This window comes from Mustela lutreola, chromosome 3, assembly GCF_030435805.1.
Source record: "Mustela lutreola isolate mMusLut2 chromosome 3, mMusLut2.pri, whole genome shotgun sequence".
NCBI lineage: Eukaryota > Metazoa > Chordata > Mammalia > Carnivora > Mustelidae > Mustela > Mustela lutreola.
In genome coordinates this window covers 44095001-44114838 of record NC_081292.1, presented here as the reverse complement: position 1 = coordinate 44114838, position 19838 = coordinate 44095001, and the positions used below count along the sequence as shown (strand labels likewise).

Genomic DNA, 19838 nt, shown 5'->3' with positions numbered 1-19838 from the left:
GTGTATTTGTGTGTGACTAAACACTGCCAGTGTTTCCAAGCTAGGGAGGTAACCAAGGAAATATTTTGAACTAAAGATATCTCCTATAATATTATTCTGAAGTTCTGCAGGTCTCATTTGACCTCTGTAGCAGCTGCAGGGAATTAAGAGAATTGAGCTAAAAGAGACATGGGTAATATAACTGCAGGATACAGAGATCTACATGTACATAAAGATACAGACATAGCACTAGTTCTTATCTATACACACACTTGACATACTCGACGACACACTCTCCGGAGGCAGAAATGAGACTCATCAGCCAGTAATCTCTGGTCTTTTCTTTACACATCAACGTATTCAACTCTAAAACCTAGGAGAGAACCTTCGAAAACACTTCATGTGAAATCAGTGTGGTCCATGATTATAAACCACCAGCTGTCTCAGAGTCACAGCGCAGCCCCCACAAAAACAAAACTCACAGGCTTCAAGGCTAGGAGGAGGCACACAATGAAAGGCCACGCCGGTTGCTTAAACTTGCACACTGTGTGATTCTTGACAAGCTACCTCTCAAGTTGGGATGGTTTTTTAAAAGGTAGCCTGTGGTTCTGTGGCCACAATGAACAAGACTGTTTATTAAAAGAAAAAAGTCAGAATACAAACAGAAAGGAAATGCTTGTAGTCTTTGAATATTACAATCTCCAGAAACGTAAAGCCAAAGCAACCTCGTATGACCAAAACTAGGAATTCATAAAGCATCATCAGAAATAATGTAATTTGGGTACTCCTAAGAAGTTTTTTAAAACCAACTTTATTCTTTTAGTTAACAGGGAAACTAAACCTATTGTCCTTGAGAACAATATACATTCGCATCACCAGAATGTATATGCAACAGTGGTGATGATATGACATGTCCTATATTCTGGGTGCTGCAAATAACTCACTTAGGCATGAAGTCCCATTAGTGGCTGAACTTTTTCTTTGACAGTAGTAGACAGTAGATAATCCTAATCCTGTCAGTTAAGGGGCCGTCTTGTGCCAGGGCACTAGCTGGGGCCCCTGTCTCTCTTCTCCAAAGATCAGAAGCTCCTCGAGGGAAGGGAGGAAGGATTTTATTCCTTTATTATGTTGCCTAACACAATGCCTGGCCCATAGTAAACGTTAAATAAATAAGTACTGACTCAACAAATCAGTTCAATAAAGCAGGTTAAACCAAACTCTTGGACTCCTAAAATTTTATTTAGTTTAAGACTTTTGATTTTTGCTGACCCTGGGTGGTTACAGATACCAGCTTCATTTGTCCTGAACAGATCTATCGTGATTAACCAATTTTTGTTCACAATAAGGAAATAAAAAAACAGGATACTTACTCAACTCTGCTCTAAATAGTTTTACATGGACTGGTGTTGATTCAAATTAAACCTATTTTCATTGCTTGCCTTAATGTATCCTAACAAATGCACATTCATCTTTAAAAACAAGCTTTAGAATAATACCTAGTGGGTGAAGTAAGTGACTTGGAATCTTTGTATAACACTTATTATGGTAATAAGCATTCAGTATTCAGGGATGAGCCGGAATCCACAAACCTAAAGCACAAAGGGAACTTTATTGCTTAGGAATAATTTTAATAAAAAATATAATATGATCAATAGCCAAGTTATAGACAAGTTTTTAATTTTTGATAATCAGCCAGGGGTGATAATGAGGCCAAAGTCATGAGCACATGTGTAATTAGTTTTGTTTGCAGTGCAGACTGCGCCCTGAGTGAGTTGACAGGTGTGTGGCTAAACAAATAAGAAAAAGAGATGAGCGAACACAGACAGACACAAATCCATCTCCACTAAGTTTACTCAGATGGCACCCACGTGTAGTAGCCACCAGTTTAAATGGTGATACCTTGTGATTAATTGAGGCGAAAGCTCACAGGCTACTCAAAAATTCTCCCAGGTTCAGGATTTCTTTCCATGTATCTGTGACTATATTCTACTTATAAGCTCAACATTCTCCATATATCAATATTACATATGCTTACATATTAAGCATTCCATTTCTAAAGCTCAACTATATTAGCGGTCGCATTAGAATTAATAAAAGCTTTACAGGGTCCTAAAGCCAATATTACATTATATGTTAACTAAGTAGAATTTAAATAAAAATTTGAAAAAAAAAATTTTTAAATGAAGGCCTTACGCAATCTAGGTTAAGGTCAGGTCACCAGAAGAGTGTTCCCTTCACTGCTCATTTTCAAGTGCCAGCTAGCAGACTATAGAACCATTAGGTCTCTCTTCCTGGGTAAGTGTTTTATGAAAATAAAAGATACAGCTGGAAAACAGGCCGTCTTAGAGACTGTGTCATCAATTAAAACTCAGACAACACATCCAACACCGTTTGGCAGCAGAACTCCCTGGAGAGTTGCTGCCACCACAGAAGCTGGCAGCGCCCGGAGATTCTGTTCTGGCACGCTGGGGGCAGGGTGCAGCGAGGTGTGCTGTGCAGGGGCACAGGTCTCCGCGACACAGGTGAAACCCTGGCCCAGCCTCGAAGCTCTGCCCTGAGCCCAGCATTACCTGCAAAGAGGAGCCAATGTGTGGCGACCGCCTCTGCATTGGCCAGTCGGCGGGCTTCCGCACGGAGACACAAGAACTACGGGGGATGTCCAGTGTTTATGGCTCTAGAAGGCTCTGCACACCCTTTATTATTGCCAAGACCCCCTGAACGTGAAATGGGCACGAAGAGCGTGAGCACTCTCCGTCCAGCGTGTCCACCCAAGGGAAAAGTACCTAGCGCCACCGGGTCCGGGTTGACGGGGCTCTGCTGCCGGGAGTGGCCGCCGCCGCCGCCGCCACCTTTCTTCAAGTCCTCAGCGTCGCTGTAGCGCCGGATCCAGTAATTCAGCTCCTCGCGGTCGGCCTCCTGACACCGCCGCAGCACGGTGAGGGACCGCCGTGTCTTCTCCACCATGTCCATGATGCAGTTCAACAGCTGTGGAAGGGGCGGGCGCGGGGGAAGAACACAGCTGTCACCACCACCAAATGGCTCGGGCGGGCAGCGAGACAGACCACCGCAGGACCAGGAGGGACGCCATGGCTGTCCCCAAGGCTTCCTTCCATCTAAGTGTTTTCAAAGGTCAGACCTGACATTGAGGCCCGACTGAGGAGTAAACTCAGTGGGAATGAGAGTAAAACGTGGGAGGCGTGAACATGACTCACGACAGAGATTTCGGCTGAAGGCACACAGCCAAGTTCCCAATACTAATCCCATTAGTGTATAAACCAAATGACCCGTTTGCAATAAAACAGGAACCCACGGATCTGGCTTGGAGGACTCCTTTCCACGACCTCACACTTCTCTTACGTCAGTGCCTTTGATATTAATGTAAAATCAAATCCTGCATGTATTGCAAATATTCCCACTCATTACTTTCTTCAAGGATAGCACCCTCAAAGCAACCCCACCAATTTCTCTTTTATCATAGAAGCCCACTCCAGTTGTTTTGGAAACATATTTTAACCTAAATGATTACCGATATCTTACATGGTCAAGATGTTTCCATTCCTCTGCCCATTCTCTGTCTGTTAGTCTGTGATCAATCATTTCTTCTTGACGTGTGCCATGCAACCCTACAAACGTAGAGAAGAAGGCTGAATCACCCTACAGTGTTCGGGACATAATCCATACGCACACAGGCACTTAGCAAAGACTAAACTAAATGATGTGAAAATGTATTTGATTTTTTAATGGAGACGTAAGTCATACTCACATTCGCAATTACCTAATGGGCTCTTCAAAGAATGATAAAACGTTAAAACTAGGAAGAACGTTGCAGGTCATATGGTTGGAACCCTTCATGTAGGAAGAACAGGGAGTAAAGTGACACCAAGCACTGAGTCAGTTATCCATATCATGTTCCCAAATTGAAAATATAAATATATACTAACTCTTAATAAATATGAGAAACCACAACGAGACATTAAGTGGTTTCAAAGTGCAGCTTTCTAGCATTAAAAATAAAGACAGCATAAATCACTTTACATGGTAGGTATATGCTTTTCTAAAATGAGCATGGTAAAATTTTTCCCCATTTCAGCACAGGCAAATGAACACAACTCTACTGTGTATACCTCCATGATGAAACTAGGCCATGAAGAGAGAGCTTGCAAAATATGAAAGCAATGTATACTCATTTGGCTTACTAAAAAAAATTTTTTTTTAAAGAAATAAACTGGACATCACTTAGGAGAAAATGCAACATACCAGATGTAATTTTGGACAAAAATCTTTTTTTTTTTTTTTTAAGATTTTATTTATTTCGAGAGAGAGGGAGAGATCGCATGTGTGCAAATGCGGGGAGGGGCAAAGGGAGAGGGAGGGAGAGAATACCAAGCAGACTCCCTGCTGAGCACAGAACCTGACCCCAGGCTCGATCTCACAACCATGAGATCATGACCTAAGCCAAAATCAAGAGCTGGCTGCTTAACTGTCTGAGCCACCTCTGCACTTAGCTTTGGACAGATAATCTTAAATCCAATCCAAGAAACCAAAAACCCCAATTTGTAATCTATAGAGTTAAGTATTAATGCTCTTCAGCATCACAATTAAGGTACAACACAAAAAGGTAATGTGGAAGTGCTTACCAACCGAGCAACAACAGCCATGACCGTGGGCAGTGAGGTAGGATGCTCATCAAGATAGAAAACAAACGTGTCTCCCTGAGAGGACAGGGTGGGAGGCTATGAGCAGAGACACCCAGATTGTAGTGCTCCTCTTACAAATTCTTAGTTTCCACTACAAAAGAAAGGCATTGAACTATGGCAATATTTTCTACTTTAAATGATTAAAACCCCTTTTCAGTTATGGGTTACTAACTGTTACTCTGAATAGCAAATTAAGTCTGACATGGTGTGGGCTTCTAGGCACCTAGGTAGGCTCCTTCTCAAGAGGGCATCATGTGGGAGTTAGAGGACAATGAGACTTCTGAGATACTGAATTGCACTTTCTGTGGAAGCAGAGTGGTTAGAAGTCCCTCTTTTACCTGATATAGAGAAATAAAGATGATGAGTCACATGACTCTTCTTAACCAACCATGAAATGCAATTTAATTTATAGCCGATGGAGACACACACACACACACAGTGTTTTCTCAGATTAAATAAAAAGCTAAATATAAATCACTTCACATCATTCTTGTCTAATTAGAACATGTTCAGAGATACATTTTTAAAGTTAAAATGGTCAATGCCACCTATTGGTAAAAAAGTAAAATTGCAAATATGTGTTAATAATTTGCATAATAGAAAAGACATTGGGGGAAAAGAATATTTAGTTATTACTCTGTCTGTTGTGACTATTTCAAGTTGAAATGTTTGCAAATATGTAATTTTTGTTGACTTATTTGTTGCTTATGTTTTAGGAAATAAAAACACTACCACTGAAATGAGTCATCACAGAAAACAACCAGAGAGTGATGAAGATATAAATATGGCATTGACTTTCATAATGGAGGCATCTTACTATTTGGTTTTGAGGACCAAGAACTTTAGAGGTCTCAAAAGTTTCAGGAGCACCTGGGTGGCTAAGTCAGTTGATCATCTGACTCTCGATTTCAGCTTAGGTCATGATCTAAGGGTCATGTGATTGAGCCCTGCATCAAGCTTCATGCTCAGTGTGGAGTTTATTTGGGATTGTATCTCTCCATCTGCTCCCAACCCCCACTCACATGCTCTCTCTAAATAAATATTTTTTTTAAAAAGTTTCAAAAATTCAGCAGATCTAAGTCAACAATGATATAAGCTCTAACGCCAGGAGGAATATTAATGAACCATAGGATGCCTGTGGATAATGAGATTCCAACATTTGTGGAATACTGCTAAGTTTCAACTCGTTAAAAAAAAAAAAAAAGGTACATTAGAAACATGTTTGAGCCCAAGTACTTGGTAAGAAAATATATAATTTGCTGCTTCTGAACTCTGAAAGTCATCTGTTAGAAAGAATCAAATCTCTAAAAAGGAAAAACTAAATCAACTCAAAATCTTACATTTATTAATTTCTATTTCAGATACTTCAATATTCATCACCACACAATTTTCATTTATATTCATAATACCAAAGGGATATACTAGGGGGAAAGTAACTCATAATCATTAAAGAGCACATTTCCATTTGTAGGCAATTTGACAATAATGTTGAATACTAACTGGTTCTTACAGTTTAGAAGATTTTAGCTAACTAGACTAAAACTCTGAAGTTTATTTATAAACTAATGCTGTTTGTAAAGGTATTTTATTAAAGGACTCTAGTGAGTGTATGTCTCTACATAATAGGCATTTATAAGTCATACTAGACTAAGTATACATTTATGACAAATTTTATATTCTCAAAATGGCAGCCTAATGTAATACCACCATTTGTTACTCATACATCAAGATTTTATTTTACACTAACACACACTAAACTGGGCCAGACTTTAGGGATGGTTAAGTAGTTGCACATATTTATAGAGATTAGCACTATTAGTTTTATAAGCTAATATAATTAAAAGGTAAGAACGTGGTCTGAAGAAAAATCATATAAAACCAGTGGGTACAGATATAACTCATAAAGGGATATTTTACATTACCAGATGAAAACATAATCATTGCACAGAAGCCTAATTACTTCTTTGCTGATTACTTTATAGTGCACTGGAACTAATATTTTATAAAATAGCATTTGCTGCCTAACAAAGAGGCCACTTCCCAGCACCTACAAGAGCAGGATATCTTGAATTCATCTTACAATGACCTGGTGAGTCCACTTCTACTTGGAAAATGAGGAATCATGCTTTGGGGGCCTAACGTCATAAAAAAATGGCAAGCCCTTGACTTAACTTAGAATGAGGTTGTAACCACATTTGGTTTGGGGGTGGGGGCGTCAAAATATTGATCCAGGCTGAGAAATGACATAACCACTTTTTAGAGCTCTTCAGAAATCGTACCTGGGAGAACATTAGACAGACTGGTTATTAAGAAAGCACAAATTATATGCTTAGTCATTTGTCCGGCACAATATAGAAAGGTAGCAAAGGCCGTTGTGGGAAGCAGAACTACTTTTTGACTGTCTCACAACCAGGGCCTCAATCATGGCCCCTCCCCTCACCCTGAGCCTCCTTTCCGACTTTCTGAACATTTGGGGGGTTACATGGAAAAAAGGCAAAAAGATCCAAATACAGCAGCCCTGTTTGCTAGCAACTATAGTGAAAGCTTACGTAAACTTCTACTCATCACACTACCTCTGTCTCTGGCTAAAAACACCGTGCCTGCTACCTGAGCACTGCGGATGCTCCCGGAGTTCTGCATCCCCAGCCCCGTGTTCTCGTTTTCCACTTAGGCTTTCTTCCCTGCTCTTTCCACCACCCTGCCCACCAACTCTACCAGCCAGGCAAGTTCAGCAGCAATTAGCTGACTAATGAAGTCCTGCTGGTAAGTGGAGTGGACACAGGAGATGGAGAAAGAAGAAAGGATTGACGGTTGCTCTCAGTTTATGAATAGCTCGAGTTGCTAAAATCAAGAATTACAAGAGCCTGGAACAGTGCTCTGATGCTCTCCCCTGAGAGCATATATTCTCAAAATGGCAGCCTAATGTAATACCACCATTTGTTACTCATACATCAAGATTTTATTTTACACTAACACACACTAAACTGGGCCAGACTTTAGGGATGGTTAAGTAATTGCACATATTTATAGAGATTAGCACTATTAGTTTTATAAGCTAATATAATTAAAAGGTAAGAACGTGGTCTGAAGAAAAATCATATAAAACCAGTGGGTACAGATATACCTGATCTCAGGGTATCCAATCTTAGCTTATTCACTTTCCCTCTTATTTTGCATGGCAGACACTTGTTCTTTATAAGGCCATGTCTCCTAAATGCTTCCCTCTTCAACAGTTTTATGTAAAGAACGAATGAACACAGGCAAATGGATCACATGTTTCCCTAAACTCATTCTTTCTTTGGCACTTTGATCTATGACACAAAACTGTCAATATTAAATTTAATCACTGTCACTTGCAGGTGAAGAAAGTACCAAACCATTCCTCAAAGAACATCTGTTGCTTTAAGCCCGAGACATCGTGCCTCTCGTGTTTTTCAAATACAGAGTACCGCGAAGACTGGAAAAACCAAACTGAACCCTAAGACTGTCTGAAATAAAAGTACGATGAAAGAAAAGGAACATCTTAACATTTTTAAAAATGTTTGTGGCAGACAGGCTGCGTATGAAATCTCTAATGTTAAAAAAAAAAATAACCTAAAAATTCACTTTGCATTTGTTGAGGACTTTATATTAATTTAGGTGCCCCTTTCCCAAAAAAAAAAAAAAAAAAAAAATAGGCTGCTGTCCTAAAGACCGTAAGTAATTAAGAGAGAGAAAGCACAGCTGTTAAAAACATACTCATACTAACCAACTGTTCTCATAAAGGAGACGACATAGAGAGAAGAGAATTTTTACCCCTATCACACAGATTTCAAGCCTCAAGTTCAGTTGAGAAGTAATGACGGGAGTCTTCAAGCATCCAATGCCATAAGAAGTGAACAGATTCTTCAAGCTTACCCATAGGTCTGTTTCTGTCCCTGAGGTCCCTGTGGCTGGGGTGTCGATAGGAGTCCCTGTAGTGGTGGGCAATGGCCATATCATCCAAACGGTAATGCTGAGGTGGAGGTGGGGTGGGGTGAGGCAGGCCATTGGGCTGGTAGGATAAGCCGTTATTTGGACTGTACCGCTGGCCTGGGCTAATAGTGCATGGTCGCTTGCTTGGATGTTCTGAGTGCAAAGGCTCTCTGTCAAAGCCATTTTCTTTGGTTCTAAAGGGGGAAGAAAAAGTTTCATCATGTTATTCAGAAGCCAGCATAGTTCAGACACTCACATTTGAACTTACAATATAAACAGAGTATTTATTTATTGGCCAGAAACTTCCTAAACTTGGCTTCCCAGAAGACCTGTGGGAATTCACTGGAACCCGTGCTGAGGCCTAAGTCATCGCAAGATCGCACACATGAGAAAATGGGTTCACGCCTCACCAAGCTGGCAGATATCTTTCTGGTTGTAGCTCGCATGTGTGGTGAGGTCACAACTAAGAGTACTCATACTTTATTACTTAAGTAAGAGTAATCTTACTTAATCTCCCTCCCTAGCTAGCATATTTATTAAAAAACAAAACAAACAATAAAGAAAAAAAGTACTTGATTTCAAACAAATTATCCTAAAACTAAATGGTGTTTGGTGAAGATTCATCAAAGTGTTTGGTATGGCATTCCTCTCTTGATGAATTCTGAAGGAATTCCTATTCCATTTATCCAACCCGGCATCTGATTTTCATGTTGGAGAACATCTAAGAGCTAGCTGTGTGGTCCCATACAATAGCTACATGCGGCCATTTAAATTTAAATGGAAGCTAATGTAAATTCAGTTTAAACCTGGTTCTTCATGGGCAGTAGCCACATCTCAGGTACTCACCATCACAACCTGTGGCTATGGCATTGGATTGCACATATACGGTGCATTTCCATCATCACAGAAAGTTCTATGGAAAGGGCTGATCATGCTGAGCTAACACAAGGAAGCAACGCAACGTCTGGGACCCGAACACTGCCTTCCCCAGCAGCCATTAAGAGCTACCTGGAAGTCAGCCCCCTTAAAGTGGAGAAGGCTTGCCCAGGGAGCCTCTGTGACCTTCCTCAGGTGTCTGGGCAGGATGGGCACACCCTGACTGCATTTCATGATGGGATACACAGAGCTTTAAGCTTGGCTTTCAGAAGGAATATGGTATATGAATGAGGCCCTGATAACTAATCACTGCTCCTACATTCTTACACAGAAATGGGGCTAAAGAAGTATTTGGGGTCTGGATAGAAACTTACTCAATATATTCTTAGAAACTAACGCAATATATTCAGGAAAATAGGAACCAATCACATCCCAACTTTGACCGAAATCACAGCTCCTACGCTAACTATTTCCTTTGTATTTGGCTCTCCTCACAAGACTAGCACTCTAACCTTAGACCAGTGATAATATCTACTTTCCCAGGAAACGTCTCCATGAGAAACTCTACCAAGTCACAGTTGCTGCAGACTTCCACTTGCCTTTTTATTTTAAGTTGGTAACAATAGCATAGAGGCCTTTTAAGACACTTTTCCTAGTTTCTTAAGTAGAGTCTAGGATATGCTCTCTGATAAACACCAGAGGCATCTGCATGGAAACTAACTCAACAGAGATATGGAGATTAGAGCATTAAGACTCTGCCATGAACCACCCCATACATCCCTTTAGGGTAGAGCCCCAGTGACAATGTATACACACCAGATGGAGAAGGATAGAGGACGTAGAGACAGAAGGCCCAAGCACACAAAGAACTAAGAGAAGCTCTTCAGAGTTGAAATGTGAAATAATATATGGCCACTACCTGCTGAAGAGAGAGGCACAGTACTAGCGACAGGAACTGAGCCAACGTTGGAAATGGCAGCAGGGCATGGTCCCCGCGAGACTAGCAGCCAGAAGTCAATGCTGCTTCCATCCAAGTAGGTGTCTGATACATACAGGCTCCATACATCTTGATCACTGATATCAGACTAAACGCCCAGTGTACCTCAGACACTACCTGAATACACTGTTGAAAATAATTTTTAAAAGTGAAAGGGAACAATCTAGTCACCAATTTATCTTCTAAGAGTAAATTTGACATTCTAATCTTTATTTTTATATCCTGTATATTTCTGAATAAAACATCTCAACATTCAATGCACATCACCAGCATAAATCAGTTGATAAATACTGAAGACTATTAGTAGCTATGAACATAATGCTGACACAGCACCTACCTTACAGGCAGGGTGGTGTAGTGGAAAGAGCACTGGACTGGGAATCAAGAGACCTGAGATCTAGTCCTGGCTCTTCCACGACTAGCTGTGTGACCTTGGGCAAGCCACTTAACCTCTCTGGACCTCAGTGTGCTCATCTGTAAAATGAAAGGGTTGGACTAGATCAGTGGTTTTCAAACTGTGCCACCTGAAGTGCTTTTACAGGATTCTGCAGGCAATGAAGAATTTTTTTCCCCCAAACATCAAAGACTTGAAGGACAAGAGGAACCCACTGAATTTTCTGTTTTGCAAGTTGGGGTTCAACCTAAGGTTTCACTTTAAAGGACCAGATCTGTTGCTAAAACCAAGTTTGAAAACCACTGGACTAGATGATTGCTGAGGTCCCTCCTAGTTTGAAAACTGCGGTTGAATTATTCTGTATTTACATCCAAATGGCCTAGTTAGGACATCATGGTTATAATCGAAACACACAGGCTGAATGCTTCGCTGGCCAAATTCTGTCAAAGTCAACCACTTTAGCCAACAGAGAACGTCTCTGTTCTTTGCTTTGAACAATTATTTGTAGCGTGTGTGTGTGTGTGTGTGTGTGTGTGCGCGCGCACACACGCAGAAATAGAAAATATCCTCTAAATATCTTATAGCAGCCCCTGTTGCATTTCTAAATATGCAAACATCTCTGACCCAGCTGTCAGACCACCTTGATTTACTGGTTTTGCCTCTCTTTGTTCAATAACAGCAACATACAACATTGGAAGAATTCTTGTAATTTTCAAAGTGACTGGATATATGTTACTTACCTTCACCCTCATATCCGCTGTCTGATCAGTATTGTTACTTCAGTGACCCATTATTATGAAATAAGAGGGTTTTTTTCCCCCTAAAACAAGGACAGTAATATCCCCAAGCAGGGCGAGGTCCCGAGTGGGTCCTGTCATTTCTATCAGGACCCTGCTGTTCTATCACTCTGCTAGCTATGGAAACAACAAAGCTCAACACCTCACAAAGGTAGTTATATTTTAACAGCAAAGCATTAAAACATTCACGGCTCATAGAAACAAAGCTATGAAAGGTCTCCTTGGTGCTTCCACAAATCACCCATGTCTGGTTATAGGGCCAACCCTATTCAAAGGAGTTATGTCCAGAAAGGTAACTAAAACATCTTAATTGCTATTTGTCTGTCTTCTTCTTAAAAAATACCAACAACTATCTACACCTCATTTACTTGAACAAATTCTAAATTAGCTCTTTTAATGTTGCCCTTTCAAAGCGTATCCGGCTGAACGAACAAATTGTCCCATCACTTTTCATTGTCCCGTACCAGCATACTCTTGAAATAACTCAAATTCTAGTGGGAAGTCCATCATGTCTCAGAGATTTCTGAAAGGCATTTTGTTTGTTTTTTAAATCAGCCCGAGAATATTCTCTCTCCCTACCAAGAGAAATTTTCTGAACATAACCCAACCACATCAACATTTAGATCCCAATCACTTCTCAGGAATCTGAAGGCCTTTAATAATAAAGGGCCACTCAGGACTCAGCTGTGTGACCTCAGGAAGGTTAACCTCTGGCTTCAGTTTCATGCCCAGTAAAATGGGATGAATGGGAAATAATAAACGTTAAAACAAACACAACAAAACTTTAGAGACAACCTAAGTTACATTTTATCCCACCTCAGGCTGTTTCCCCGCACCCCCAGCTCCTCAATAATGGAGGCTATGCTACAACTTTCTTTTCCGAATCAAGTCCTGCCAAGGGTCCCTTAAGCATCTGTAGCACAGTGCCTTTTGCCCATCTTGGCCTGTTCACGCCTCTGTCCTCTTGACCAGAGTCTCAGCCAAAGCCAGGGCTAAGATGCCAGCAGACTCTCACAATAAAAAGACACATATATTTATTCTTGTACTTTAGAAGTCTAGATTTAAATCTCATTTTAATGTAGTAGCTTGATGTTTAAAAAGCCCAAAGACATTAATGATTTGATAGTAAGCACACCTTCCTTCCCTTTTCTAACACATGTGATTTGTTGAGGTTTCCACAGGCTAACTGGACACTGAATCAAAAGGGGGGCTAAAATCATTCTTGACATTCTTTTGTCAGCAAAAGGTCTCTTCAGGAATCATTAGGAAGCAGGGAAGTTTAGATAAAAATTTAACATGCCACCTTTCCATTGATGTTGAGTAAGGCATCTGAAATTAAATGTATTACAAATTACCCCGCTTCCTTCAAATGAAATTAGAACCTAATTCGTCATGACACCCCAGAGGGGTTTCACACTTTTTGCTCTCTCCCTGGAGGAAGTGGGATATGTAGACGGGGAAGTACAGAGAGCTGAATGACACAGGACCATCATCGCTGGGCCATATGGAAAGAAATGCCTTCAATCCCTCCATGGCTGACGCAGCACATGCTAATAATCCCTTCAGGTGCGAGTAAGATGCAGGCAGTGTTTGCCACTCCACACACACAGCCACAACACCTGGGCCTTCAAGAATTACAACAGGCAGGTTCAGAGAGCCATCTGAGTCTTCCCTCCCATGTTTCCCAAAGCTTGCCACCTGCTCAACTTGCTACTGGCTGTCCCCACGCATTTTCTGATTTCTGGCCACTGCAAGGTTCTCCATTCTACTGCTCCGGCTATCTACAACTGTGCTTTCCCTTTCTAACCTGTTATCTATAAATTCCAACTGGAACCCTCCAGTTTTTTCTGGTCAGTGAGCCAATCATGGCATTCTGTTCCTGGGCCACGCATGGCTAATTTCATTGTTGTGGGTATTTCAGAGATACATCTTTTAAAACAATAGAAAGCAAGATAGTCATCAAGAAAGCAAACAAGCAAGACTCTTGAGAGAGAGACCATTTGGTATACTACTGAAAATGACTGCATTAAATGCTTAACTTTATTTGTTCAAGTAGGATTGTTGGCATTGCTGTGTGTGTTGTGTGTGGGGTGTGTGTGTGGGGGGGGTGTTTTGCTTTGTTTTGGTTCAGACACCCAGTATGTGTAATACATTGCCCTAAACTTTCCTGGGAATAAAGGATGCCCAAGATACAATCCACGATGCCCCAAAACCCTCTCCGTAAGATAATCATTTAGTACTAGACTTAAATTCTTTTTGGAAGAGTGCTGGCAAGAAATCTTCACTATAAACACAATTTAATTAGAGATGTAAGGTTTCTATACATTCATGAAGGACCAGAATTTGGCACATTGCATAAAAACAGTACAAAAGTGGATCGGGACACTAGAAGGAGTAAAGATCACTCCACAATGGGCGCTCAAGAGAGCAGGGCTGTGGAGCTGGCTTCAAGTTTGGGCACTGCTAATTGCTGGCCGTATGAACTTAAGACAGTTTAACTGCTATGCGCCTCAGTGTTTTCATTCACAAAGGACGATGACTGTCTCAGAGCTACTAAGGACCATCTGAAAAAACCCACATGAAGAGCCTAGCCTGTATTTGGCATTCAACAACATAATCAAATCAGTTTGTTTTCAAGGTGGGGCATTCAGCGGCTGGTGGTGTAAGAGTCATTATTATAAGATCACAGACACTCGAGTCAGAGAATGAGGGGTCAGAATCCCACCCGTGTGCCTCTTAGAAGCCACGTGACCTCAGACACATTCTCCAGCCTGCCTCTATACAATAGGCCTGGTAGAAAATAAAGCGCTAGGTATACAGCAGGCTCCCCTTATCTGTGGTTTCACTGTTCCCAGCTCCACTTCCCTAGGCAACCTCAGTCCAGGAGCAGATGACCCTCTTCCTCACATAGAGTCTGCAGGCCGGCAGCAAGCAGCCTAACGTGACATCACACCACCAACGTCATTCACGTCACTTCATCTCATCACACAGGCATTTTATCATCCCACATCATCACAAGAAAAGTGAGTGCAGTACAAGAAGGTACTTTGAGAGAGACCTAACTTTTTTTACAGAACATTGTTATAACTGCTCTATTTTATTTTTGTTGTTAAGAACATGATGCCTCATTTATAAATTAAACTTTATCACAGGTATGTATATATAGGAGGAAACACAGTATATATAAGGTTTGGTACTATTTGTGGTTTTAAGGCACCCACTGGGGGTCTTGGAACCAATGTATGCCCCACAGATAGGGGGGAGGAATTACTATATATTATGTCAGTTACTTAGCATGAGGCTTGGCACATCTTAAGTGCTCAGTAAAATAGTAACTACTTTAAATATTTATAATTGGGAAGATTTCATTCAAATAGCAGATACTACCTCAGTTAGCCTATAGAGTATGAGTAGAATGATGACATACAAGAACCAAGGCACTGAGCAGAAACCATCAGTTAGAAAACAAACGAAAGCATGAAGAGTATTCAGCAGGAGGCCAGACCCTAGGGGAGCAGCAAGAAATAAGACTAGCCAAGTTCACATGGAAGTTGGTGTGGAGAGGCCAAAATGTCCTCTACAACCAGGCAAGTCTGATCATGTAAATGCAACTGAATGCTATTTCACTAGAATACTTCATGATTGATCTGACTATATAAAAAAGTCATTTCTACAGGAATGATTACTCACTTTGTGCAACCAAAAACTGCGTAAAAGATGCAAAACGAAACAAGAGTATAACATAAATTCCCTACATTTTGTCACAGAAAACTGAATGCAGTAGACAATACAAATCTAATTCTGATTGGCATAGTCAATTAATCCTATAATTTGTTGTAAAGTCTATCTACTTTTTCTTTTTAGAAAGACAAAAATATTGAAACCTCATTTATGTTACAGAAACGGAAAAATGGGCCTCGCAGTTTCAGCAGCTGTGTGCTGTGACGACCAATCTTATATATTCAACCACACAGTTTCAAAACGACTACCTTCTGACCCTCTAACCTTCAATGTTTTTTAACTTACTAAACCAGGAAACCTGGCTGACTGTGGATCCTCCGTCATTAAAAAGATCTATAAGCCCCCAGAATATTATACTATTGCATTTACCCACTTGAGCAATTATGCAGCAGAAATAAATGAGGGAAAGTAAGGGGGAAAAAACCCTCCAGTTTCTAGTTGAGCTTTCCTTATTTAAACTGCACATCAAAACATATTTTGTGCAACTGCAAGATTTCAGGTCTGTAAACATGCTGGTTTTACCCCTAAGAAGCTTCGTGACTTTAAGCAAGTTTGTTGGGCCATAATTTCTTCAAGCGCTGGCCTGGTAGATCCATAAGATCCCTCCCAGCTGACGAGCTTCAGAATTCTAAAGGTCAAACAAGTCTTTTCAGAAAATAGTATTTAATTCTCGAGGGAGGAGGAAATACATATTAATGCAACTGTGTGGCCTACCTAATAAAGTTTAGATGTGTTAAGCTGAGAGCGATTTAGAGCATAGTTCTATTAAAATGATGATAAATGAGAAGAGGATTAATATTTCACATCGATCATTTGAAACAGTAAGGGGTAGAGGTAGAAACAGTGTTACTCATACAAACCCAAAGATCATTCAGTTTGATTTCTTAAACAAGGAAGATTCTCTAAGTCAGAAAAGCAGCATTAACAGATGCAAACATAATATTAAAGATGAATTTTAACAAAAAGCTGCAGGATCAAAGCTGTGAGAAAAGACAGACAGCAATGATGATTAACACGAGTGTTTTCACCTTCATAATTCCTATGCATTTTGTAGTCTCTAAAGAATGCAGCCTTCTCTAATTGCTCCTTCCCTCCTCACCCCATGTGAAAGTGTGAGTGTCTTCACGACTGTCATGGCAAAAAGTTTTAAAGAGTGCTCTTAGCTTCTAGTCTTATCTTTGAAAGCGGTCACTTCATTTAATCAGCACCAGGAAGGTTCCTATCCCCTTTGTCACCTTCTCCCAACACAGAATGACAAAATCAAGGTCTACTATAACCAATCAACTCTTAAATATGAGCAAAGAGTAGAAATCGGAATTTTCTATTTACTTTCCTTAATATCTTAGGAAAAAATAACATGATTTTAAAATCAAAATTATCTTTTTCTAAGTTGAGTTCTATAGTATTCTACCACAGACCTACAAATTTGGCATAGTTCTTCAGAAACTCACCCTGGAGATATTTTAAAAAGAAAGTGGAATAAATTTTACTCTTTCTTACAGGGGAAAAAAAAAAGATTCCATAGATTTCCCTCAGAGTCTTCATTTCTCTGTAAATAACAATAATGTTTAAAAAAAGAAGGAATGGAAGCAGTGGCAATCATATTTAAGGATGAGAAGGAAGTTAAACTTGTCACAACCCCTCCCAGAAACGTATGATGACTGTTTCGTAGGGTAGATAGGCAATCGTCACAGAATTTAAGCCCCCAAAGTTGTAAACAAAATATAGAGCGCTCTTTTGTTCATGACATGTCATGAACAAATTACCAAAATGTGTTTTCTCCTCAGGTGTCAGTTTTTCCCTCTTTTAGTGACTGATGGTTCCCAGTGTTATTACAGAAACAGATTGATCTTTTTAATGAGCCAGTTTAATAGACTCCAAAATCTCACCGTGGCTGCTCATCCATGTCAGACCATATGTACCAACAAAACATTCAGTAAAACAAAAAAAGCTCTGCTGTCAGACAGCTCCATACTCTATAAAATTTCATATAGTAGATCTGGATATACAGATAAATAACCAGAGGAGAGGAAAATGCATATGCAAACAAGATGCAGAAAATATATGCAAAAAAGTACTGTAGAGACCCATATTTTCTTGGCTCTGATCATATTCCCACAAGATACCAATGTATTTACACAACATATTCTCATTACCCGTCCTCCTAACTCTAAGGAAATCCATTTGCCATCCTTCCATTAAAACACACACTTCAGGGTTCCACTTGAAAAAAGAATGTTCCAGTCAAAGAGCAACTGTGTGAATTCTGGCCTCCAGCAACTAACTGCCTCTGAATAACTGAAGGGCTTTTTAAAGAAAGTTCCACCTGATCAAACGCAAATGTGCATGCACACGCAGCTACAGATCCCCAGAACAAAAATGCTGATTATCCATGGAATCTACACGAAGTTTCCGTATTCAGCCTTAGTACGCTGCTGAGGGCTCGCCACAGCACCGTCCAAGCCAAGCCTGCAGGCACAACACCTTCAAATACAAATCACTGGGAAAGGAGATCAGTGGGGAAGTGCCTGGGCTACAGAGAAGGGAATGAAACTGTTGGGTCTGCTACTGAGCAGTTGGGGTTTCTAGAACACTTCCAATTTTGCCTGTAGGATTATCTTCACATTTATCACAGCTATCCAGAGCTTTTCCTGGTACCCCATCCTCCGCCCAAATAAATGTTTTCTTCCCAACTGTCCATCCCGTCTCTAATTCTTTTACCTTATCCTTGGAAAATGGAGCTGCAACACCTCCATATGTGCACACAGTACAGGAGTTCCTGCAGGGTACGGGGGTTAGCAGCAGACAGGAAGGCACGTGTGAATCATCTATCCTAGGGCCGCTTCTTGGTTTTCAGTATCACGTGGACATGCCACTCGGACACCTGGATTAAGCGGTTGCTTTTCAAAGCTAAAGCACTAAATGCTTAAATATGACGAAGGAAAAATGGTTTGCAAAAAGGAGAAAGCAGCCCTGTTGGCAGGTTGTGTTTGGAGGCAGGTCTATAGCATGTCAGAAGTAAACTAATGTTTAACCTTTTGCTTTTGGATTTTAAACTATCAAAATGTCCTATGTTGAAAGGGAAAAAAATGCAGAGACTGTAGCATAAAAACTGCTTAACAGAGGATTATGTAATAACTGTATGTAAACTGGCTGGCTTTTAATAACATTCTGATTTGCAAAGCAGCTAATACATTTAAGGGTAGCTAAGTCGGTCACAGATAGATGTCTCTGAGTAGCTCCAAGGATCATAAGCTCCCATGAATCTGGAATGTGATTGTGCCAGAATGTTAACCTCTCAAAGGCTGTTTCACTCATGCCTGATGAAATGCAGACACAGGGTGGATAAGTAGAGAAAGGAAACAAAGCATAGGGCAAACACGTTTCTGAACACGGTTTCATTTCAATACAGTTCCATATTTTCACAAATATGATGCAAGATGCTGCTCATGAGACTTTATATTCCTATATTAGAAAATATTTGCAAATGAGGATGAGGCACGCAAAAAAATTATTTTAATAGGTACATGGGAAATTTCACGGCATACACCTTATTCAACAGCTACTTTGTAGGGCTGAATGGAGAAGGGGCTTTCGTTTACGGTTCTCGGAATTCTCAGTTCTGAGAGCAGCGTGCCTGCTGGAATGAATACTGCCTGATAAATTGTTCAACAAAGGTGCCATCTACTAGTTCTCTGACTTAATGCTAATCTTCACTCAGCTCGTCTAGCTTCCCAGAAGTTTTCTCTCAACTCCTCTAAACCCCAATTCAATAGCTACTGCATTGCATTCACTGAGCAACCCACAAAGGCCAGCTTTCCAAACCGTCCTGTTCTGAGGAAACTTGGAAGGCTGAACTTCCTCACACGGGAAGGGCAAAATACCTGGTTGGGTTGAATTCTGTAATAAGTGAGAATTTTCATCTTGACTGTGTTTCTAACAACCATGGGTGGCACTGAGCCCATCCGGATGTTATTCACCCCTTTTCCTTTACTAATACGACAGCCAAGATGAACCTGCACAACAGCCTGACTGACACGGTCTCGGTGACCTCCCAGGCCAGCGAGAGCGACCCGACGGCCTCTGGGGCAGCTCGCTCAGCACTTCAAAAGCAACAGGCCTTCGAAGCACAGATGGGAGGAAAAGGCCACGGTGGGTCCAGGGCCCTCCTCCCTCTCACCTGTCTGGAGTTCGCCTCTTCCCGTTTTCGTTCACATCGAGAAGCAGCTCTGAGGAGTCAACAGGTGAGGTGGTGCTGGCGTCCAGAAGCAGCTGTTCATGCTGGGCGAGGTACTGGGCAGGGTTCTGTTTGGCCAGCCTTGCGCAGTGGAGGAGCTCGCGCTGCAGCAGGGGCAAGTTGGCCTGTGGGGGCATGACAGGAATGAGAGGTGGACCCGAAGGCT

At 40.9% G+C, this 19838-nt stretch overlaps 1 protein-coding gene across 1 annotated transcript in view; it reads right to left on the bottom strand.

The window, feature by feature from the left end:
- The window catches only part of RUNX1T1 (RUNX1 partner transcriptional co-repressor 1), a 131621-nt gene that overhangs the window by 27919 nt on the left and 83864 nt on the right, over window positions 1–19838 (bottom strand). The window contains 4 exon segments of the mRNA XM_059166052.1: window positions 2763–2964; window positions 3517–3602; window positions 8574–8824; window positions 19616–19797. Coding sequence (XP_059022035.1) covers window positions 2763–2964; window positions 3517–3602; window positions 8574–8824; window positions 19616–19797 — 721 coding nt within the window.